This window comes from Kogia breviceps, chromosome 5 (assembly GCF_026419965.1).
Source record: "Kogia breviceps isolate mKogBre1 chromosome 5, mKogBre1 haplotype 1, whole genome shotgun sequence".
Lineage (NCBI taxonomy): Eukaryota > Metazoa > Chordata > Mammalia > Artiodactyla > Physeteridae > Kogia > Kogia breviceps.
This window is the reverse complement of record NC_081314.1, coordinates 42,446,858-42,471,950: the sequence shown is the minus strand read 5'-3', so window position 1 is coordinate 42,471,950 and position 25,093 is coordinate 42,446,858. Positions and strand designations below refer to the sequence as shown.

The following is a 25,093-nucleotide window of genomic DNA, read 5'->3' as shown; positions in this document are numbered from 1 at the left end:
TCTCACCAATTTGTTTGAGAGTTCCAGTTGCCCTCCTTCCTCACCAAAATTTGCTGTTGTCATTTTTTTTCATTTTAGCCAACCTAGTGTGTATGTACTGGTATCTCACTGTGGTTTCAATTTGCATTTCCCTATGACTCATAATGCTGAGCACCTTTTCATGTCCTTATTGGCCATTTGTGTATCTTTCCTTGTAAAGTGTCTATTCAAATCTTTTAGCCATTTTTGGTTGGATCACTTGTCCTTTTACTATTGACTTGTAGGTGTGCTTTATGTAACCTGGACAGCAGTCCTTTGTCACAGATTTTCTAAAAATTTTCTCTGTCTGTGGCTTACCTATGCATTTTCTTAATGGCATCTTTTGATGAGTGGAAGTTTTTAACTTTAAGTCTAATTCATCAATTTTTGTTCTTTTGGTATTCTTACTTCTGTGTCCTATCCAAGAAACCTTCATTTACTACCAATTCATGAAGATATTTTCCTGTTTCTTCTTTTATTGTTTTAGCTTTTATATTTAGCTCTGATTAATCCTGAATTAATTTGTATGGAGTTAAGGAGTCAAGGTATATTTTCCTATATGGCTATTCAGTTGTTCCAGCACAATTTGTTGAAAGACTTTCTTTTTCCCATTGAATTGTTTTGGTGCCTTGTCAAAAGTGAAATGATCATTATCAACAGGGGTCACTTACAAGGCTATTTTGTTCCATTGATCTATTGTTGATCCATATGCCAGTATTACATTGACTTGACTACTGTGATTTTATAATAAATCTTAGAGTCAGATGATGTTAATTCTCCATTATTATTAGCTTTATATATAGCTTTTTGTATTTTTTTTATTGGTTGCTCTAGGAATTATACATCCTTAATTTCTTAGTCTACATAGAATGAATGTTGCACCATGTCACATAAAATAAGAAAAGCGTGCAAACATATGGATCTATTACCCCATCCTCCTGTCCTTTATGCTCTAGCTGTCATATGTTAAATCAACATACTTTATAACCTCCACCATATAATATTATAATTCTTATTTTAAATGAGCATAGACAGTTTTTCAATTCAAAGGAAAAAAGAGTTTAATATTTACTGATATTTATTACTTATGGTACATTTTAACCCTCCCTGGCGCTCTGTTCACTTTTTTCAGTGTTTATCTCTCTTCTTCAAATTGAATAATTTCTATTGATCTATCTTAAAGTTCATTGATTCTTTCTTTGGTAATTACAATATGCTATAAAAGTCTATCCAGTAAATTTTTATTTTAGATATTGTATTTTTTAATTCTTGACTTTCCAATTTTTAATAGTTTCTTGCTGAGATTTTCTCTCTTTTCATTCATTATTAGCTTATTTTCCTCTGTCATTGAACATAGTTAACAGCTGATTTGAAATCCTAGTCAGCTAATTATATCATCTGGCCCACCTCAGGATTGGTCTCTATTGACTGTCTACTCTTTTGAGTAGAAGCCATTTTCCTGTTTCTTCCCAGTTCAAGTAGTTTTGGATTGTATCCTAAACATTGTGGATATTATATTATGGAGACTCTGAATTCTGTTATATTCCTCTAGAGTATTGATTTTTTTTTTTTTTTTTTTTGGTATAGCTTTGTTTTAACAGGTAGTTAACTTGGCTGAACTCAAATACTAAAGACTGTTTCCCCTAGGGTAGATAGCAGGTAATGTCAATTGCTTTAGCCTTAGCTGAGCTACTTAAGAGTCTTCCCTGTACACATGTGTTTTAGGGATAAGCCAGAGATTTGGGAAGAATTTATATGCAAAATTTGAGCTCTCACTTTCTATCTCTTTTCGAGGATATCCTCTCACTTCTCAAAGCTGGGGCTGCCTTGATCTCTGTCCTCCAGTCTTAAAGCCAAAAAGACTATAGATTTCTATCAAAGTTCTAGCTTCCCTGCTTGGAATAGATTGTACCCTACCCTCAATCTAATAGCTATTAAAAAAAAAACACCAAAACAAACAACAATAACAAACAGGGAATTCACCCAGTGCCATCTCCTTCTTTCAATTAAAAAAATAATAGATTTTCTTAGTTCAGTTTTAGATTCATAGTAAAATTAAGCAGAAAGTACAGAAAATTCCCAGATACTCCCTGCCCCCCACACATGCATAGCTTCCCCCACCATCAACATCCTGCACCACAATGGTACATTTTTTACAATTAATGAACCTGCATTGGCACATCATTACCATCCCAAATCTATAACTCATATTAAGGGTACACTCTGGGCATTGTATATTCTATGGGTTTTGGCAAAATGTATAAAGACAGCTATCTACCATTATACTATACAAAATAGTTTCACTGCCCTAAAATACTCCATGCTCTACCTATTCATCCTTCCTTCCTACACTGGCAACCACTGACCTCTTTACTATTTCCACAGTTTTGCCTTTTCCAGAATGTCATATATTACATTTGGAATCATCCAGTACATAGCCATTTTAGATTGGCTTTTTTCAGATAGCAATAGGTCTTCTTTCAATTTTTCTTATGTTCCCTCTATGTGCTTGGTCTTGGTCACTCTCCAGTGTTTTTAGGTAGTTACTTTGCCCAGAATTTATAGTTGTTATCTGTGGGAAATCTGATCTAATTAGAGCTACTCAGCCATTAACAGAAAAAAAGTTTTAAAATACAAATTTGTACATTTAACAGGAATAACCAGACTTCTAGTCACAGTTCAAGATTGATTACCAGAGCTTATCTTAGATCAGATGTATAATTATTAAATTTCAGGGATGGAATGGATCTTAATGGTCATCTAGTATATTAACAAATAACAGGTTTAAAATTAATCATAATTCCCATCACATAAAATGAAGTATCATTATTTCATTACTTATGATATACCATTTACCAAAAAAAGGACGATTATGTTCTAAATATATATAACAAACCTGTCAAGGCTGTTTCACTTATGGATTTAATTTGTAGAAAAACTTCTCCTTTCAGTGAAGTCCAGTTTTGAAAATTATCATATACTTCATTTTTAATACTGGTTAGCTCTCTTTTACTAAAAGTAAGTAATGAAAGAGTCTTATTCCAGAGATAATTGTATTCTGTCAATCTCTGACTGTAAAGAAGGAAAAATTAGGATTTTTAAAAATGGCAAGCATAATAACAAATATGTATTTGAAAAAAGGTTTTCTCTGAAAAATGGTTTTTCAGTGACCATACAATCTACTGTTTAAATGGAGACAGTTATGAAAGTAAAAATAGGTGTTATCTGCACTATGCTGAGATAACATATAAACTGGGGTTATCCCAGGAAGACTGAGGTATATTCTCACCCCAACTCCTTTCCATTATGTTATAATATTTTAACTATAAATAAAGATAGCTAACCACTTTCATATACATTTTTCTATTAACCTTTTAAAATTAATTTAACAGCAAACATTTAATGAAGGAAATTCAGTCAAAAGTGACTTAGTCAGGACTTCCCTGGTGGTGCAGTGGTTAAGAATCCACCTGCCAATGCAGGGGACATGGGTTTGATCCCTGGTCTGGGAAGATCCCACATGCCACGGAGCAACTAAGCCCATGTGCCACAACTACAGAGACTGTGCTCTAGAGCCCACAAGCCACAACTACTGAGCCCACGTGCCACAACTACTGAAGCCCACACACCTAGAGCCCGTGCTCCACAACAAGAGAAACCACCATAATGAGAAGCCCGAACACCTCAATGAAGAGTAGTGCCCACTTGCTGCAACTAGAGAAAGCCCGCCTGCATCAACGAAGACCTAATGCAGCCAAAAATAAATAAATAAAATAAATTTTAAAAATAAAAAAGTGACTTAGTCACTGAGCCTAAAAGAGAATCTCAGATTTGTAGACAGCATTCTTCCTGTGCTATATCCCTACAGGCAGTGTAAAACCTGGAGTAATAATAAGTGAAACCTTTTTAAGTGACTGATCCAGTGCTTTTCCCACATCAAATGCCACAGCTCAAAGTAACCACATGTTTTTTACCATCTCAATGATTTTTATTACTTCAGATGTCCTGGCTATCATTTACCTAATAAGCAAGATGCAGACATGGATATGAGTGTTATCAGCAAAAAGATAATGACTGAAGCCATGGGAGTTAATTGTTTGGTTAATATTTATCTACCTAAGTAGACTAAGATCTGTTATGCAGAGACTGTATCTGTCTTGTTCATCACAGTCTCCCTTGCACGTAGCACAGTACCTACCACATAGTATGTACTCAACACATATTGATGAATGAATGAATGAGTGAAAAAAATAGATCTGTCGGAGGAATAAAGAAGTAAGAAATACTGAGGATAAAATACTGGACAACACTAATATTTATGGGAATAAATCAGTAAAGAAATCCTCAAAGGAGACAAGGAAGGAGCAACCAGTGAGTCAGAAGAAAAGCCAAAAAGATAACATCGGAAAAGCCAGGGGATAAGAGAATTTAAAGTATAGAGTAGTGGTCAGTGTTTAAGGCCTCAGACAAAGGGTGAACAGAGTCCATTATATCCGGTATTAAGGAGGTCTTCGGTGACCTTAGAGAGAGGCTTCAGGTAGGAAAATACTGAGCAGTAAAGCAGAAGTGAGAAATAGTTATGTGGTACCAGCAATCAAGAACCTTGATTGAGTCAGCAAGGAGAGAAAAAGGAAGATACACAATAGAATGGTTTGTTAGGATGGGAGACACCTGTGTGTTTACAGAGCTGAGCAGACAGTATGAGTGCAGTCACAGAGGCCAAAAAACACAGGCAAGAGATGTGATCATTTCTTGTGCAAAGAGCTATAAAGAAAGGACAGATGTAAAACAAAGGCTGAAAGATTAGCCTTTGCCAGGAAGAAGAAGGGTGGTGTCATTCTGTGTAGTTAATTAATAAGGTCCACCTGAGTGACCAAAAGCCACAGGGAATCCTCAATCAGCATGCAGACCTGGGAACTAAGAGAGATGTTGATTTCAAAAAAAAAAAATCAAAGAAAGGGGTGGGGGTGAGGGAGGGATGGATTGGGAGGTTGAGGTTAGCAGATGCAAACTATTACATATAGAATGGATAAACAACAAGGTCCTACTGTATAGCACAGGAACTATATTCAATATCCTGAGATAAACCATAATGGAAAAGAATATAAAAATGAATGTATGTAACATGTATAACTGAATCACTTTGCTGTACAGCAGAAATTAACACAACATTGTAAATCAACTATACTTCAATTTTAAAAAGCCAAAAAAAAAAAAAAAAATCAAAGAAAGAGTCCAACAGATCACTAAAGCAAAGGGGAGCAATGGTGAGGATGGGAAGTTTGAATGCGAAGCTAGGAAGTGGTAAGACAGAGACAAGAACTATGAACTAAGTCAAGGTTAAAGGCCTAATGGGCCAAATGTAAGGCAGCTGCTGGGTGCAAGTCATGTACATGGGGGTCAAGGCCTAAAGGGATATTTGATAGAAGAAAGACCAGATACGGATGCATGTGCTTCTGTAGGGAAAAAACGCAGGAAACAGAAAAATCAAGCCTCTTAGCGAAGAGCAGATCCATCACATTTTGTGCGGCCTAGATCTTATATGATTGGTGTGAATAGAGGGATGGCTTTCTTGTAAAAGATGACTACAAAATTAGGTTTAAAAGTGTGCACTTATAGATTGAGAAAAATCATTACAAATAAAATTGTAGAAGTTAATAAATCTCATCAATATCACAAAATACAGAAAATCAATGTAACTTTTAAATAAGTAACAGCTCTACAATACTTTTTTGTCTACAATTTTTGGCTACATGCTTTATAAGCACCTTTTCATATGAGAACCATTTTATAATAATACTTTGTGTGGAGAGAATATAAAAATTATACAGCCTTTCATCTATCAAGGCCATTAGTTTTATTATCTGTGGTAGTTTAGAAAGATTCTTTTAGCTTCACAGCCCATTATTGGTAATATCATGTAAATATTAAGCATTGTCAAATTTGGGAAAATACTTGTAAATATTTTTCATATATGATAAAATATTTGGCATTTCAAGTTTTCTTGGAAAATGATATCTTAAATTGTCTTTGAAATAGTGAAACTCATGAACCAGCTTATCTCAGATGTCCTTGAAGCGGTATACTATGATTTTTATGTTATATTCAGTGATGTCAGCAGCTTTGGTCAAATCAGCAAGAAAGTTAAATCTTTCTCCAATGTATTCAAATAATTAACTCCTCTTCATTGAATGGATTACAAAATAATCCAAGAGATTTTATTGAAAATGTATCTCTTATTATGTAATCTGAAAAAATGTTATAATTTGCTTTTATGACAGAATAATTTCTATTGTTTAGATTGTTCATCTTTATTGCTTTTACTCATTAATTCAAAAAAATTCCTACACATCCCTATTTTTAGTCTGTAATGTCTTGCTTGTGTAATTGAAGCAGTCTAAAATGTCTTTCCAAAAGGCAGTTATAATGTATATTCCCAACACAACTTTCTCTCTCAGATCCCTCAAATGCCAGTGACTACTCCAAAGGCATACTGACATCAGAAGTAGGAGAAGGGAAATCAGAGTGCAAAAAGACAGAATTTTTACAATTATAATTTAAAACCATCTTACTTTTGCCAGGGGCCCTCCCAGAAGCTTGGAAGGGGGTCCTGAGTGCAGAATTCTGAAACTTAAGTATCATTTGACTCACAGGAAATATGCCTGTGTTGTTAACTTTAACTCTCTTTGTGAAATACAAGGCAAGACACACAGCTGGTGAGAGATGAGTAGCACAAAGAATTTTAAGCAGAATATTGAGGATTTAGAACAGTATTGAAGAAAAGGGCCTGGTGTTTAACAACCCTTAAGTGGATACAAAGACTGAGGGTTTTAAGGGTCAATAAGCAGAGGTAAAAGTAGCTGGAGTATTGGTAAATTCCTCTATGCAGAAACATGCTCTATGAAGAAAATCCTAAAGAATACACACACACACACACACACACACACACACACACAAATACTAGAATAAATGGGTTCATCAAGATCACAGGATACATAAACCATGTGCAAAAACCACTCTGTTTCTAGCAATGATGAATCCCAAAAATAAAGTTAAGAAAAAAATCCCACTTGTCATAACATCAAAAAGAATAAAATATTTAGAAATAAACTTAATAAAAGGAGTGCAAGACTTGTATACTAAAAACAAAACATTTCTGAGAGAACTAAAGATCTCAGTGGAAAGATATATGGATTCTTGGATTGAAAAATTCAACATTTTTAAAATGGTAATTCTCCCCAAATTCATCTATAGATTTAATCCTATACCTATCAAAATCCCAGTAGGCTATTTTTCAGAAATTGACAAGATGATACTAAAATTTATATGGAAATACAAGGTTCCCAGAATAACCAAAATAATCTTGAAAACAAAGAAATTTGAAGGGCTTACATTTCTTTATCTCAAAATTCACTAAAAATTAAACTATTCAAGAGAGTGTGGTACTGACATTAAGAACAGATATACATCAATAGATGAATAAAATAGAATAGAGAGTCCAGAAATAATTCCTTCCGTTCATGGTAAATTGATTTTAGGTAAAGGGACCAAGACAACTCAATAGGGAAAGAATAGTCTTTTTAACAAACAGTGCTAGAATAATTGAATATTCACATGAAAAGAAAAGATGAATTTAGATCCTTACTTTACATCATTCACAAGAGTTAAAATGGATCACAGACCTAAATGTAAGAGCTAAAACTATAAAACCTTTAGAAGAAACTACTGGAAAAAATCTTTGTGACATTTGGTTAGGCAGAGTTCTTACATACATTACCAGAAGCACAATCCCTAAAAGAAAACATTGGTTAAACTGTATTTCATTAAAAATAATAACTTTTGTTCTTCGAAAAGACACAATTAAAAAAACGAAAAGACTTGCCACAGAATGGGAGAAAATATTTGCAAATCATATTTCAAATAAAAGACTTGTACCCAGAACATACAAAGAACTCTTATAATCTGATAACAAGAAAACAAACCAATGAAAAATAGAAAAAATATTTTAATAGATATTTCACCAAATAACCATAAAAATGGTTAATAAGCACACGAAAAGATGTTCAACACCATTAGTCATTTGGGAAACACAAATCAAAGCACAATGAGGGAGCTTCCCTGGTGGCACAGTGGTTAAGCGTCTGCCTGCCGACGCAGGGGATACAGGTTCATGCCCTGGTCCGGGAAGATCCCACATGCTGCGGAGCAGCTAGGCCTGTGAGCCATGGCCACTGAGCCTGTGCGTCCAGAGCCTGTGCTCCACAACGGGAGAGGCCACAACAGTGAGAGGCCCGCGTACCACAAAAAAAAAAAAAAAAAAAAGCACAATGAGGTACCATTTCACAGCCTCTAGAATGGCTACTATAAAAAAAAGACAGACAATAAGAAATGTTATCAAGAACACAGTGAAAGTAGAATCCTCATTCCTGGTAGGAATGTAAAATAGTGCAGCCACTTTGCAAAATAGTTTTGCAGTTTCTTAAAGGTTAAATATCAATTTACCATATGATTCAGTAATTCTACACTTAGGTATATACTCAAAAGAAACAAAACATACATTCACACAAAGACTTACTTCATGTAAGTCTTCATGAATGTTTATAGCAGCATTATTCATAAGTGCCAACAAGCGGAAACAAGCCAAATGTCCTTCAACTAATAAATGCATAAATAGAATGTGGTATGTTCACACAATGGAACACTATTTAGCAATAAAAAGGAACAAAGTACTGATGCATGATACAACATGGATAAACATCAAAAACATTATTGAAAGATGTCAGATATAAAAGACCACATATTGTAGGATTCCATATATTTGAATTGTCCAGAGAAATACAAATCTATAGAAACAGAAAGAAGATAAGCAATTGCCTAGGATTGATGGTGAAGGTAGAGATTGCAAATGGCATGAGGATCTATCTTCTCAGGATGACTCAAGTACGTTTACTAAAAATCATTACATTGTCTACTTAAAAGGGGTGGATTTTGTAGTATGTAACTTATATCTCAATAAGGCTGTTTTAAAAAAGACATGAGCTGATTATGGGATCAAGGCTAGAAAACAAAGTAAGGCCAGGAAATGGTTGGGAAAATCAGAAAACAAAACAAACAAACAAACAAAAACTAGAAGCCTTAATGTGGCTGAAGAGTTGGCATGAAAGTCAGAGATTTGGGGAGTTGGCTTGAAAACTTCAGAGATGACAGAGTCTGGATTTACAAACAAGAAAAATTAAAAGATAAGTATATTTCAAACAAATTATGAAAGATTCATAATAGGAATCCTATAAAAAGTAAGCGCTACCAAAATATTTCAAATATAGATTGATTTAGAATATTGGAGTTGTACACAACTTTATATAAAGTGAAGTATACCTATATTTCATATTGGTTTTCAGTATCTATTTTACAGGTTTTCACAAGTTAATTTCCATTCTCAAAAGACACTTTATTTTGAATAGCAGTTGTGCTGAGCCAACTGAGGCACACCACAGCTACTCCTCATCACCCCCTTGGGAGAGACAGGTTGGAAATGAGGTCAGGGAAAATACAAAGCATGAAGAACACTTTGCTGGAGGCTAGGTGATTAAGCCCTATTGCAATTAAACAAATGAGAGAATAATTTTAAAAGAGCAAAGTGACTCAAAGACAGTGCATTGATCTCTTGAAAGTTCCTTTTGGACTCCGTAAATAAAGATGATTACATCTGAGTATCTAAAGCTCAAGCTTCTTTGCTTTACCACTTTAAAAGAGAAGATTATAAGCTCCTTTTCTTTATCCACAGCAAACTCAAAGTTTTACGTTCTGGTAGATATTTTTTTAAAAATAATCAGTAAACTAGTTTAAAATGAGCTTTTAGTAATGCAACAAAATCACTGAACTCTACAACTTTTGGTTTGATTTTATTTTCACCAGACTGCCTTTTCCCATGCAATGTACCTACTAGTGAGAGTATTAATAAAACCTATAATTATTTTTATTCATCTGTCACAAACCTTTATTTATACTGTCTAGTTAAATGGTTACTTCTAAAATTTCTAGTAAGTGTTACTTTTTATATAAATCAGATGCAGAACTCCTAATTTGTGATCTTTCGTCTAAAAGTAAATAAAAACCACAGATCCTTTGAAAACATTTGAAAAAATAAGCAGTAAAAGTATAATGCAAAATTATGACAAAATTACAACACAGAATAAAAGTAACATTTAAATATGTATAAGTTTCTTCAAGAATTTAAAATACTACAAATTACATGTAAAATGTGAATAATAAAGACTGACTTTATCAGTCCATAATATCCTGAAGCAGCATTAATTGTCTAATCTAGTTCTAGTCTAATCTTTAAAATTTAGTCAATCCTGCCACCCATAATGGCATCTCTGGATAAAACAAATGGGACTTCCCAAACGGACCTGAGCCAAAGCTATTGTTGGGGCCAAGACTGAATACTGATGGTCCTGACTAAAATGGAGAGTTGGGGTCACCTGGGTGATATCCTGCTGGTTCAATGCTAGATTTCTAGGACAGGACAGAGAAGATTTCTGATGACAAAAATTGTCATCTGTTTTGTGAGTAGACTCATTCATTCATTCAAAAATTATTTATTTAGCATCAGTTATGTGTAAGGCATTAATGAAAGGTTAGATGGCTAACAGGTTATCACCAGATATTGCATAAAAAAATTATTAGCCCAGATAATTTTTTTTCTCTCTGTTTTTTTTCTTTTTACAAACCTTTGTGTTGAGTGCTGACTTTCAATAGATCGCAGCGAGGGAGCTGCTCTGCTACGTACGAAACCCCGACCCAGAAGCAGGTCGTCTATGAATGGTTTAGCACCAGGTTCCCCACGAACATGCGGTGCGTGATGGGTGAGAGGGCGGCCGCCTTTCTGGCCACAACCCGTGTCCCAGGACGAAGGGATCTCCACACCAGACCCCGGTCCCGATGCGCAGTGGGGCGTGCTGCGCTGCACCCCAGGGGACACAGGCGGCGGCCCGCCAGCGGGGACGGCCAGATAATTTTTTTAACAGGACAATATTCCCAATAATAATAAGTAGATTGGAAAAAATAAGAACATTAAAAGTATTTACCTGGCATATTATTTTTAGTCATCCTGAACCTGTGTCTATTTATAATGTTTATTTAACTTATTTCCCTTTTATAAGAGCTAAAAGTTACTCAATTTAAAAATTAATCATTTTTTCTGATATTCTCAATATATTCAACTCCATTTTTAAAAAGTACTTCCTATTTTCTTTAGAACATTGGGCTTTACCTTTAGTTATTATAAAGCCTTCAAAGATTACATAAAAGCAGATTTAACACCATTTATATTGGAAATTTCTAAATTTAGGAAGTCTATTATTATCCAGTTAGAAAGTTTCCCCATTCTATTCTTTTCATGTCACTGAACAGGAGATCAAGTATACCAAGAAATATATGGCCAAGAGGAAAATGAATTAGTTACTGTGCTTTCATCCTAAATGTCACTGCAAAATCAGAACAAGGTGTTTGCCTAATTTAAATGTTATTGGCAAAACTATTTAGTTGAGATAATAGTTTTTAAAAAGTGAAGTGTTTCCATTTTTTTCAACAACACTATAATACTATAATATTAAACTATATAAATACAGAAACTATATTACTAAAAGGTGTTTGAATGTTTACAAAGTTAGTATTAAATGAGTGTATATTTTCAATACTATAATTTTCAATTCTTTAAAGATAATCTTACCTGAAGATTTGTGATTGTTTTTGTTTAATTTTTAACTCATGTTGCAACTTACTCAATTCTTTCTGTACTCTGTGAAAGTCATTTTGGTGACTTTTTAACTGCATGCTTGCATCTCGAATTCTAAAAATATAAACAAATAACTATTATAAGCCTAAATATTTCCTCATGAGTACTTTATCAAAATTTAAATCCACTTTTTTCATTACAGCACTATTTACAATAGCCAGGACATGGAAGCAAACTAAATGTCCATAAACAGAGGTATGGATAAAGAAGATGTGGTACATATATGCAATGGAATATTACTCAGCCATAAAAAGAACAAAATAATGCCATTTTCAGCAACATGGATGAACCTAGAGATTGTCATACTGAGTGAAGTAAGTCAGACACAGAAAAGACAAGTATCATATAATACTGCTTATATGTGGAATCTAAAAATAGGGTACAAATGAACATAGTTACAAAACAGAAGTAGAGTCACAGATGTATCAATAGAAAAAAACTTATGGTTACCAGCAGATAAGGAAGGGGAGGGATAAACTGGGAGATTGGGATTGACATATATACACTACTAAATATAAAATAGATAATTAATAAGAACCTACTGTACAGCACAGGGAGCTCTACTCAGTACTCTGTAATGGGCTATGGGAAAAAAATCTTAAAAAAGAGTGGATATATGTATAACTGATTCACTTTGCTGTACACCTGAAACTAACACAACATAGTAAATCAACTATACTCCAATTAAAAAAATTTAAAATTTTAAATCCATTTTTAATAAAAAGAAAAGAAAACTATGGGGGGGACCTTCAAGATGGTGGAGAAACAAGATGTGGAGATCACCTTCCTCCCCACAATTACATAAAAAATACATCTACATGTGGAACAATTCTTACAGAACACCTACTGAATGCTGGCAGAAGACCTCAGACTTCCCAAAAGGCAAGAAAATCCCCACGTACCTGGGTAGGGCAAAAAAACCCCAGAAAAAACAGAGACAAAAGAATAGGATAGGACAGGATCTGCACTTCTGGGAGGGAGCTGTAAAAGAGTAAAAGTTTGTACACACTAGGAAGCCCCTTCACTGGTAGAGATGGGAGGTGGGTGGGGGGGAAGCTTTGGAGCCATGGAGGAGAGCGCAACAACAGGGGTGCAGAGGGCAAAGCAGAGAGATTCCTGCACAGAGGATCAATGCTGACTAGCATTCACAAGCCAGAGACAATTTTCTGCTCACCCGCCAGGGCAGGTGGGGGCTGGGAGCTAAGGCTCAGGTTTCGGAGGTCAGATCCCAGGGAGAGGACTGGGGTTGGCTGCATGAAGACAGCCTGAAGGGGGCTAGTGCACTAAAACTAGCTGGGATGGAGTCAGGGAAAAAGTCTGGACCTGCCAAAGAGGCAAGAGACCATTGTTTCGGGGTGTGTGAGGAGAGGGGATTCCTTCCATGTGTGCCCACAGGAGACAGAGCACCACCTAAGCAAGCTCCAGAGATGGGCATGAGCTGTGGCTAGCAGCTCAGACCACAGAGATGCGCATGAAATGCTAACGCTGCTGCCGCTGCCACCAAGAATCCTATGTGCAAACACAGGTCACTACGCATACCCCCCCACCAACCCCACAGAAGCCTGTGCAGCACACCACTGCCACTGTCCCCAGATCCAGGAACAACTTCCCTGGGAGAACACACAGAGCATCTCAGGCTGTTGTAATGTCATGCTGGCCTCTGCTGCTGCAGGCTCCTGCTGCTGCAGGCTCCCATCGCATTCCAATTATGACTACCATACCCCTCCCTCTCCCCAGCCTGGGACAGCAAAAGAGACCTAATCAGCCGCTGCTTTAACCCTCTCCTGTTTGGGTGGGGAACAGATACCTGAGGGCAACCTACACAGAGAGGTTGGGCCAAAACAAAAGCTGAACCCCAGGAGCTGTGAGAACAAAGAAGAGAAAGAGAAATCTCTCCCAGCAGCCTCAGGGGCAGCAGATTACATTCCCACAATCAACTAGATGAACCCTGCATCTGTGGAATACCTGAATAGACAATGAATATTCCCAAAATTGAGGCAGGGGACTTTGGGAGCACCTGTAGACTAGGGGTTTGCTGTCTGCAACTGATTTGTTTCTGATTTTTATGTTTATATTAGTTTAGTTTTTAGTGGTTGCTATCATTGGTGGATTTGTTTATTGGTTTGGTTGCTCTCTTTTTTTAAATTTTATTATTTCTTTATTTTATAATTTAAAAAAAAATTTTTTTTTTCTTCCCTTTTCTTTGTTCCTTTTCTTCTGATCCACATGGCTGACAGGGACTTGGTGCTCCAGCTGGGTGTGAAGCCTGAGCCTCTGAGGTGGGAGAGCCAAGTCCAGGACATTGGAACACCAGAGAGACGTCCCAGCTCCACATAATACCAATTAGTGAGAGCTCTCCCAGAGATCTCCGTCTCAATGCTAAGACCCAGCTCCACCCAACAGCCAGCAAGCTCCAGTGCTGGATGCCACATGCCTAACAACTAGCAAGGCAGGAACACAACCTCACTCATCAGCAGAGAGGCTGCCTAAAATCACACTAAGTTCACAGACATCCCAAAACACAAAATTGGACACAGCCTGCCCACCAGAAAGACAAGATCCAGCCCCACCCACCAGAACACAGGCACCAGGCCCAACCACCAAGAAGCCTACACAGGCCACTGAACCAACCTCACTCACTGGGGGCAGACACCAAAAACAACGGGAGCTATGAACTTGCAGCCTGGGAAAAGGAGATCCCAAACACAGTAAGTTAAACAAAATGAGAAGACAGAGAAATATGCAACAGATGAAGGAGCAAGGTAAAAACCCACCAGACCAAACAAATGAAGAGGAAATAGGCAGTCTACCTGAAAAAGAATTCAGAATAATGATAGTAAAGATGATCCAAAATCTTGGAAATAGAATGGAAAAAATACAAGAAACGTTTAAAAAGGACTTAGAAGAACTAAAGACCAAACAACAATGATGAACACCGCAATAAACGAAATTTAAAATTCTTTAGAGGGAATCAATAGCAGAATAACTGAGGCAGAAGAACAGATAAGTGACCTGGAAGTTAAAATAGTGGAAATAACCACTGAAGACCAGAATAAAGAAAAAAGAATGAAAAGAATTGAGGGCAGTCTCAGAGACCTCTCGGACAACATTAAACATGCCAACATTCAAATTATAGGGGTCCCAGAAGAAGACCTGGGTCTGATAAAATATTTGAAGAGATTATAGTTGAAAATTTCCCTAATATGAGAAAGGAAATAATCAATCAAGTCCAGGAAGTGAAGAGAGTTCCACACAGGACAAATCAAGGAGAAACACGCCAAGACACATATTAATCAAACTATCAAAAATTAAATACAAAGGAAAAACATTAAAAGCAGCAAGGGAAAAGCAACAAATAAAATACAAGGGAATCCCCATAAGGTTAACAGATGATCTTTCTGCAGAAACACTGCAAGCCAGAAGGGACTGGCAGGACATATTTAAAGTGATGAAAGGGAAAAATCTACAACCAAGATTACTCTACCCAGCAAGGATCTCATTCAGATTTGACAGAGAAATTAAAACCTATACAGACAAGGAGAAGTTAAGAGAATTCAGCACCACCAAACCAGCTTTACAATAAATGCTAAATGAACTTTGCTAGGCAGGAAACACAAGAGAAGGAAAAGACTTACAAAAACAAACCCAAAACAATTATGAAAATGGTAAAAGGAACATACATATCGAAAATTACCTTAAATGCAAATGGATTAAATGCTCCAACGAAAAGACACAGACTGGCTGAATGGATACAAAAACAAGATCCATATATATGCTGTCTACAAGACACCTGCTTCAGACCTAGGGACACATACAGACTGAATGTGAGGAGATGGAAAAAGATATTCCATGCAAATGGAAATCAAAAGAAAGCTGGAGTAGCAATTATCATATCAGACAAAATAGACTTTAAAATAAAATTACAAGATACAAAGAAGGACACTACATAATGATCAAGCAATCAATCCAAGATGAAGATATAACAATTGTAAATATTTATGCACCCAACATAGAAGCACCTCAACACATATGGCAAATGCTCACAACCATAAAAGGGGAAATTAACAGTAACACAGTAATACTAGGTGACTTTAAAACCTCACTTTAGCTAATGGACAAATAATCCAAAATGAAAATAAATAAGGAAACACAAGCCTTAAATAACATATTAGACAAGATGGACTTAATTGATATTTATAGGACATTCCATCCAAAAACAAAAAAATACACTTTTTTTCTCAAATGCTCATGGAACATTCTCCAGGATAGATCATATCATGGGTCACAAATCAAGCCTCGGTAAATTTAAGGAACTTCAAACTGTATCAGGTACCTTTTCCAACCACAATGCTATGAGACAGGAAAAAAACTGTAAAAAATACAAACACTTGGAAGCTAAATGATACGCTACTAAATAACCAAGAGATCACTGAAGAAATAAAAAAATACCTAGAGGGGCTTCCCTGGTGGCGCAGTGGTTGAGAGCCCACCTGCCGATGCAGGGGACACGGGTTCGTGCCCCGGTCCGGGAATATCCCACATGCCACGGAGTGGCTGGGTCCGTGAGCCATGGTCGCTAAGCCTGTGCATCCGGAGCCAGTGCTCTGCAATGGGAGAGGCCACAACAGTGAGAGTCCCGTGTACAGCAAAAAAAAAAAAAAAAAAACAACAACAACAACCTAGAAACAAATGACAATGAAAACACAATGATCCAAAACCTATGGGATGCAGCAAAAGCAGTTCTAAGAGGGAAGTTTATAGCAGTACAATCCTACCTCAAGAAACATCTCAAATAACCTAACCTTACACCTAAAGCAATTAGAGAAAGAAGAACAAAAAAACCCCAAAGTAGCAGAAGGAAAGAAATCATAAAGATCTGGCAGAAATAAATGAAAAAGAAATGAAAGAAACAATAGTAAAGATCAATAAAACTAAAAGTTGGTTCTTTGAGAAAATAAACAAAATTGATAAACCATTAGCCAGACTCATCAAGAAAAAAAGAGAGAAGACTCAAATCAACTGAATTAGAAATGAAAAAGGAGAAGTAACAAATGACACTGAAGAAATACAAAAGATCATGAGAGATTACTACAAGCAAATATATGCCAATCAAATGGACAACCTGAGTGGAGAAGAGAGAAGATGGCAGAAGAGTAAGATGCAGAGATCACCTTCCTCCCCACAGATACATCAGAAATACATCTACACGTGAAACTGCTCCTATAGAACACCCACTGAACGCTGGTAGAAGACCTCAGACCTCCCAAAAGGCAAGAAACACCCCACGTACCTGGGTAGGGCAAAAGAAAAAAGAATAAACAGAAACAAAAGAATAGGGACGGGACCTGCACCAGTGGGAGGGAGCTGTGGAGGAAAGTTTTCCACACACTAGGAAGCCCCTTCATGGGCGGAGACTGTGGATGGAGGAGGGGGGAAGCTTCAGAGCCACAGAGGAGAGCACAGCCACAGGGGTGCAGAGGGCAAAGCGGAGAGATTCCCACACAGAGGATTGGTGCCAACCGGCACTCACCAGCCCGAGAGGCTTGTCTGCTCACCTGCTGGGGTGGGCGGGGGTTGGGAGTTGAGTCTCGGGCTTCAGTTGGATCCCAGGGAGAGGTCTGGAGTTGGCAGCGTGAAAACAGCCTGAAGGGGTTAGTGCACCATGGCTACCTGGGAGGGGGTCTGGGAGAAGTCTGGAGCTGCAGAAGAGGCAAGAAACCTTTTCTTCCCTCTTTGCTTCCTGGTACACGAGGAGAGGGGATTAACCGCACGTCGTAAAGGAGGTCCAGAAATGGGCGTGAGCCGCGGCTGTCGGCATGGACACCAGAGACGGGTGTGGGACGCTAGGGTTTCTGCTGCTGCCACCAAGAGGCCTGTGTGCGAGCACAGGTCACCTTCCACACCTCCCCTTCCAGGAGCCTGTGCAGCCCACCACTTCCAGGGTCCCGGGATCCAGGGCCAGCTTCCCTGGGAGAAGGTGCGGCGCGCCTCAGGCTGGTACAGCGTCACACTGGCCTCTGCCGCCACAGGCTCGCCCCGCATCTGTGCCCCTCCCTCCCCCCGGCCTGAGACAGAGCCCCCAAATCAGCTGCTCCTTTAACCCTGTCCTGTCTGAGAGAAGAGCAGACGCCCTCAGACGACCGACACACAGAGGCGGGGCCAAGTCCAAAGCTGAACCCCAGGAGCTGTGCAAACAAAGAAGAGAGGGAGACGTCTCTCCCAGTAGCCTCAGAAGCAGCGGATTAAAGCTCCACAATCAACTTGAAGTGCCCTGCATCTGTGGAAAACCTGAATAGACAGAGAAATATCCCAAGTTGAGGAGGTGGACTTTGGGAGCGAGATATATTATTATTTTCCCCTTTTTTTTTTCTTTTTGTGAGTGTGTATGTGTGTGCTGCTGTGTGATATTTTGTCTGTATAGCTTTGCTTTCACCATTTGTCCTAGGGTTCTCACCGAACAGTTTTTTTAAATAAAATTTTTCTTCTTAATAGTATTTTTTATTTTAATAACTATATTTTATCCTACTTTATTTTATCTTCTTTTCTTTCTTCCTTTCTTCCTTTCTTTCTTCCTTCCTTTCTTCCTCCTTTCTTCCTTCCTCCCTTCCTTCCTTCCTTCCTTCCTCTCTTCCTTCCTCCCTTTCTTCCTCCCTTCCTTCCTTCCTTTCTTGCTTTCTTCCTTCCTTCATTTCTTCCTTCCTTCCTTTCTTCCTTCCTTCCTTTCTTCCTCCCTTCCTATTTTTTCTGCCTTTTATTTTGAGCCGTGTGGATTAAAGGATCCTGGCACTCCAGCCAGACATCAGGGCTGTGTCTCTGAGGTGGGAGGACCAACCTCAGGACACTGGTCCACAAGAGACCTCCCAGCTCCACGCAATATCAAATGGCGAAAATCTCCCAGAGATCTCCATCTCAACACCAAGACCCAGCTTTACTCAAGGACCAGCAACGTACAGTGCTGGACACCCTATGCCCAACAAATAGCAAGACAGGACTACAGCCCCATCCATTAGCAGAGAGGCTGCCTAAAATCATAATAAGAATACCAACATCCCAAAACACACCACAAGACGTGGACCTGCCCACCAGAAAGACAAGATCCAGCCTCATCCACCAGAACATAGGCACTAGTCCCCCCAACCAGGAAACCTACTTAACCCACTGAACCAACTTTAGCCACTGGGGACAGTCACCAAAAACAACGGGAACTACGAACCTGCAGCCTGCAAAAAGGTGACCCCAAACACAGTAAGCAAAATGAAAAGACAGAAAAACACAAGCAGATGAAGGAGCAAGGTAAAAACCCACCAGACCTAACAAATGAAGAGGAAATAGGCAGTCTACCTGAAAAAGAATTCAGAATAATGACAGTAAAGATGATCCAAAATCTTGGAAATAGAATGGACAAATTGCAAGAAACATTTAACAAGGACCTAGAAGGAATAAAGAGGAAGCAAGCAATAATGAGCAACACCATAAATGAAATTAAAAATACTCTAGATGGGATCAATAGCAGAATAACTGAGGCAGAGAATGGATAAGCGACCTGGAAGGTAAAATAGTGGAAATAACTACTGCAGAGCAGAATAAAGAAAAAAGAATGAAAAGAACTGAGGACAGTCTTAGAGACCTCTGGGAGAACATTAAATGCACCAACATTCGAATTATAGGGGTCCCAGAAGAAGAAGAGAAAAAGAAAGGGACTGAAAAAATATTTGAAGAAATTATAGCTGAAAACTTCCCTAATATAAGAAAGGAAATAGTCAATCAAGTCCAGGAAGCACAGAGAGTCCCATACAGGATAAATCCAAGGAGAAACACGCCAAGACACATAATAATCAAACTGTCAAAAATTAAATACAAAGAAAACATATTAAAAGCAGCAAGGGAAAAACAACAAATAACATACAAGGGAATCCCCATAAGGTTAACATCTGATCTTTCAGCAGAAACTCTACAAGCCAGAAGGGAGTGGCAGGACATATTTAAAATGATGAAGGAAAAAAACCTACAACCAAGATGACTCTACCCAGCAAGGATCTCATTCAGATTTGATGGAGAAATTAAAACCTTTACAGACAAGCAAAAGCTGAGAGAGTTCAGCACCACCAAACCAGCTTTACAACAAATGCTAAAGGAAATTCTCTAGGCAAGAAATACCAGAGAAGGAAAAGACCTACAAGAACAAACCGGAAACAATTAAGTAAATGGTAATAGGAACATACATATTGATAATTACCTTAAATGTAAATGGATTAAATGCTCCCACCAAAAGACACAGACTGGCTGAATGGATACAAAAACAAGACCCATATATATGCTGTCTACCAGAGACCCACTTCAGACCTAGGAACACATACAGACTGAAAGTGAGAGGATGGAAAAAGATATTGCATGCAAATGGAAATCAGAAGAAAGCTGGAGTAGCAATTCTCATATCAGACAAAATAGACTTTAAAATAAAAACTACTGCAAGAGACAAAGAAGGGCACTACATAATGATCAAGGGATCGATCCATGAAGAAGATATAACAATTGTAAATATTTATGCACCCAACATAGGAGCACCTCAATACATAAGGCAAATACTAACAGACATAAAAGGGGAAATCGACAGTAACACAATCATAGTAGGGGACTTTAACACCCCACTTTCACCAATGGACAGATCATCCAAAATGAAAATAAATAAGGAAACACAAGCTTTAAATGATACATTACACAAGATGGACGTCATTGATATTTACAGGACATTCCATCCAAAAACAACAGAATACACATTTTTCTCAAGTGGTCATGGAACATTCTTCAGGATAGTTCATATATTGGGTCACAAATCTAGCCTTGGTAAATTTAAGAAAATTGAAATCATATCAAGTATCTTTTCCGACCACAATGCTATGAGACTAGATATCAATTATAGGAAAAGATCTGTAAAAAATACAAAAACACATGCAGGCTAAACAATACACTACTTAATAACGAAGTGATCACTGAAGAAATCAAAGAGGAAATCAAAAAATACTTAGAAACAAATGACAATGGAGACACGATGACCCAAAACCTATGGGATGAAGCAAAAGCAGTTCTAAGAGGGAAGTTGATAGCAATACAGTCCTATCTTAAGAAACAGGAAACATCTCGAATAAACAACCTAACTTTGCACCGAAAGCAATTAGAGAAAGAACAAAAAAACCCCAAATTTAGCAGAAGGAAAGAAATCATAAAGATCAGATCAGAAATAAATGAAAAAGAAATGAAGAAAATGATAGCAAAGATCAATAAAACTAAAAGCTGGTTCTTTGAGAAGATAAATAAAATTGATAAACCATTAGCCAGACTCATCAAGAATAAAAGGGAGAAGACTCAAATCAATAGAATTAGAAATGAAAAAGGAGATGTAACAGCTGACACTGCAGAAATACAAAAGATTATTAGAGATTACTATAAGCAACTGTATGCCAATAAAATGGACAACCTAAAAGAAATGGACAAATTCTTAGAAATGCACAATCTGCCGAGACTGAACCAGGAAGAAATAGAAAATATGAACAGACCAATCACAAGCACTGAAATTGCAACTGTGATGAAAAATCTTCCAGCAAACAAAAGCCCAGGACCAGATGGCTTCACAGGCAAATTCTATCAAACATTTAGAGAAGAGCTAACACCTATCCTTCTCAAGCTCTTCCAAAAGATAGCAGAGGGAGGAACACTCCCAAAATCATTCTATGAGGCCACCATCACCCTGATACCAAAACCAGACAAAAATACTACAAAAAAAGAAAACTACAGACCAATATCACTGATGAACATAGATGCAAAAATCCTCAACAAAATACTAGCAAACAGAATCCAACAGCACATTAAAAGGATCATACAGCATGATCAAGTGGGGTTTATCCCAGAAATGCAAGGATTCTTCAATATACGCAAATCAACAAACTGAAGAAGAAAAAACATATGATCAACTCAATAGATGCAGGGAAAGCTTTTGACAAAAATCAACACCCATTTATGATAAAAAAAAAAAAAAACCTACAGAAAGTAGGCATAGAGAGAACTTTCCTCAACATAATAGAGGCCATATATGACAAACCCACAGCCAGCATCATTCTCAATGGTGAAAAACTGAAACCATTTCCACTAAAATCAGGAATAAGACAAGGTTGCCCACTCTCACCAGTCTTATTCAACATAGTTTTGGAAGTTCTTGCCACAGCAATCAGAGAAGAAAAAGAAATAAAAGGAATCCAAATCAGAAAAGAAGAAGTAAAGCTGTCACTGTTTGCAGATGACATGATACTATACATAGAGAATCTTAAGGATGCTTCCAGAAAACTACTAGAGCTAATCAATGAATTTGGTAAAGTAACAGGATACAAAATTAATGCACAGAAATTTCTGGCATTCTTATACACTAATGATGAAAAATCTGAGAGTGAAATTAAGAAAACACTCCCATTTACCATTGCAACAAAAAGAATAAAATATCTAGGAATAAACCTACCTAAGGAGACAAAAGACCTGTATGCAGAAAACTATAAGACACTGATGAAAGAAATTAAAGATGACACAAATAGGTGGAGGAATATACCATGTTGTTGGATTGGAAGAATCAACATTGTGAAAATGACTCTACTACCCAAAGCAATCTACAGATTCAATGCAATCCCTATCAAACTACCACTGGCATTTTTCACAGAACTAGAACAAAAATTTTCACAATTTGTATGGAAACACAAAAGACCCCGAATAGCCAAAGCAATCTTGAGAACAAAAAATGGAGCTGGAGGGATCAGGCTCCCTGACTTCAGACTATACTACAAAGCTACAGTAATCAAGACAGCATGGTACTGGTACAAAAACAGAAATATAGATCAATGGAACAGCATAGAAAGCCCAGGGATAAACCCACACACATATGGTCACCTTATCTTTGATAAAGGAGGGAAGGATATACAGTGGAGCAAAGACAGCCTCTTCAATAAGTGGTGCTGGGAAAACTGGACAGGTACATGTAAAGGTGTGAAATTAGAACACTCCCTAACACCATACACAAAAATAAACTCAAAATAGATTAAAGACCTACATGTAAGGCCAGACACTATCAAACTCTTAGAGGAAAACATAGGCAGAACACTCTATGACATAAATCACAGCAAGAACCTTTTTGACCCATCTCCTAGAGAAATGGAAGTAAAAACAAAAACAAACCAATGGGACCTAATGAAACTTAAAAGCTTTTGCACAGCAAAGGATACCATGAACAAGACCAAAAGACAACCCTCAGAATGGGAGAAAATATTTGCAAATGAAGCAACTTAATATCCAAAATTTATAAGCAACTCATGCAGCTCAATATCAAAAATCAAACAACCCAATCCAAAAATGGGCAGAAGACCTAAATAGACATTTCTCCAAAGAAGATATACATATTGCCAACAAGCACATTGAAAGGATGCTCAACATCACCAATCATTAGAGAATTGCAAATCAAAACCACAATAAGGCCATTCTCACACCAGTCAGGATGGCCATCATCAAAAAATCTACAAACAGGGCTTCCCTGGTGGCGCAGTGGTTGAGAATCCGCCTGCTGATGCAGGGGACATGGGTTCGTGCCCCGGTCCGGGAAGATCCCACATGCCGCGGAGTGGCTGGGCCCGTGAGCCATGGCCGCTGAGCCTGTGCGTCCAGAGCCTGTGCTCCACAATGGGAGAGGCCACAACAGTGAGAGGCCCACGTACCACAAAAAAAAAAAAAAAATCTACAAACAATAAATGCTGGAGAGGGTGAGGAGAAAAGGGAACCCTCTTGCACTGTTGTAAATGTAAATTGATACAGCCACTATGGAGAACAGTATGGAGGTTCCTTTAAAAAACTAAAAATAGAACTACCATATGACCCAGCAATACCACCACTGGGCATATACCCTGAGAAAACCATAAACCAAAAAGAGACATCTACCACAGTGTTCATTGCAGCACAATAGCCAGGACATGGAAGCAACCTAAGTGTCCATCTACAGACGAATGGATAAAGATGTGGTACATATATACAATGGAGTATTACTCAGCCATAAAAAGAAATGAAATTGAGTTATTTGTAGTGACTTGGATGGACCTAGAGTCTGTCATACAGAGTGAAGTAGGTCAGAAAGAGAAAAACAAATACCGGATGCTAACACATATATACGAAATCTTTAAAAATATGGTTCTGATGAACCTAGGGGCAGGACAGTAATAAAGATGCAGACGTAGAGAATGGGCTTGAGGACACGGGGAGGGGGAAGGGTAAGCTGGGACGAAGTGAGAGAGTAACATTGACATATATACATTATGAAATGTAAAATAGATAACTAGTGGGAAGCAGCTGCATAATACAGGGAGATCAGCTCGGTGCTTTGTGACCACCTAGAGGGGTGGGATAGGGAGGGTGGGAGAGAGGCGCAAGAGGGAGGGGATATAGGGATGTATGTATACGTATAGCTGATTCGCTTTGTTATACAGCAGAAACTAACACAACATTGTAAAGTAACTATACTCCAATAAAGATGTTAAAAATAAAAAATAAAAAATAAACTATGCTTCTCTTATATGCTAAATAAATGTACAGAGAAAGTATAGAGAGACACATACCAAATAGCCATTTTCCCTGGGGAGGAGAGTGGAACTCTCAGGCAGGGAAAAGGCAACAAATATTGAAGGGAAGCATAACTTTATATCTTTTGTATTGTTTGAATTTTTGCAATGAACGTGTATTTTTACTTGTAATACTAATTTAAATGTACCTGAACAAATAATTTAACTTTTATAAAGTAATACATGTACATACTTAAAATGTCAAATATTTCTAAAAGAGTTATAAGAAAAAAGTAATCATTTGATTTTACCCCAATTCTCACTGCCCAAAATAACTACTTTCAACTTATTTTCTTCTAGTATTTAACTCTGTATTATTAAATAACATGCTTATACTGTTATTTCTTAAATTTCATTTTAGATATTGTCTAGTGAATAAATCCATTAAATCTGGTTCTGCTACTTAATATAACTGAGACCTGAATATGATGACTTAAATATACAAAATATATTATCTTGCATAAAACAAATGTATTGGTAGCCAGTCCAATGCTGATATGATAGCTTTAGAATGTCATCAGGGCCCCAGGATCCTTCCAACTCTGTGGTCTACTATCTTTGGTGTGTGTCCATTATTCTCATGGTCTATGATAATGGCAGAAATGCCAACTATCACTTTCCCATTCCAGACCAT

The 25,093-nt window shown here is 37.5% G+C and overlaps 1 protein-coding gene across 1 annotated transcript in view; it reads right to left on the bottom strand.

Moving 5' to 3' along the window:
* The window catches only part of LEKR1 (leucine, glutamate and lysine rich 1), a 242,498-nt gene that overhangs the window by 132,683 nt on the left and 84,722 nt on the right, over positions 1-25,093 (bottom strand). Inside the window, exons 3-4 of the mRNA XM_067033492.1 lie at positions 11,753-11,872; positions 2,915-3,090 (exon numbers count right to left, since the gene is read on the bottom strand). Coding sequence (XP_066889593.1) covers positions 2,915-3,090; positions 11,753-11,872 — 296 coding nt within the window. The remainder of the gene's footprint in view (positions 1-2,914; positions 3,091-11,752; positions 11,873-25,093) is intronic.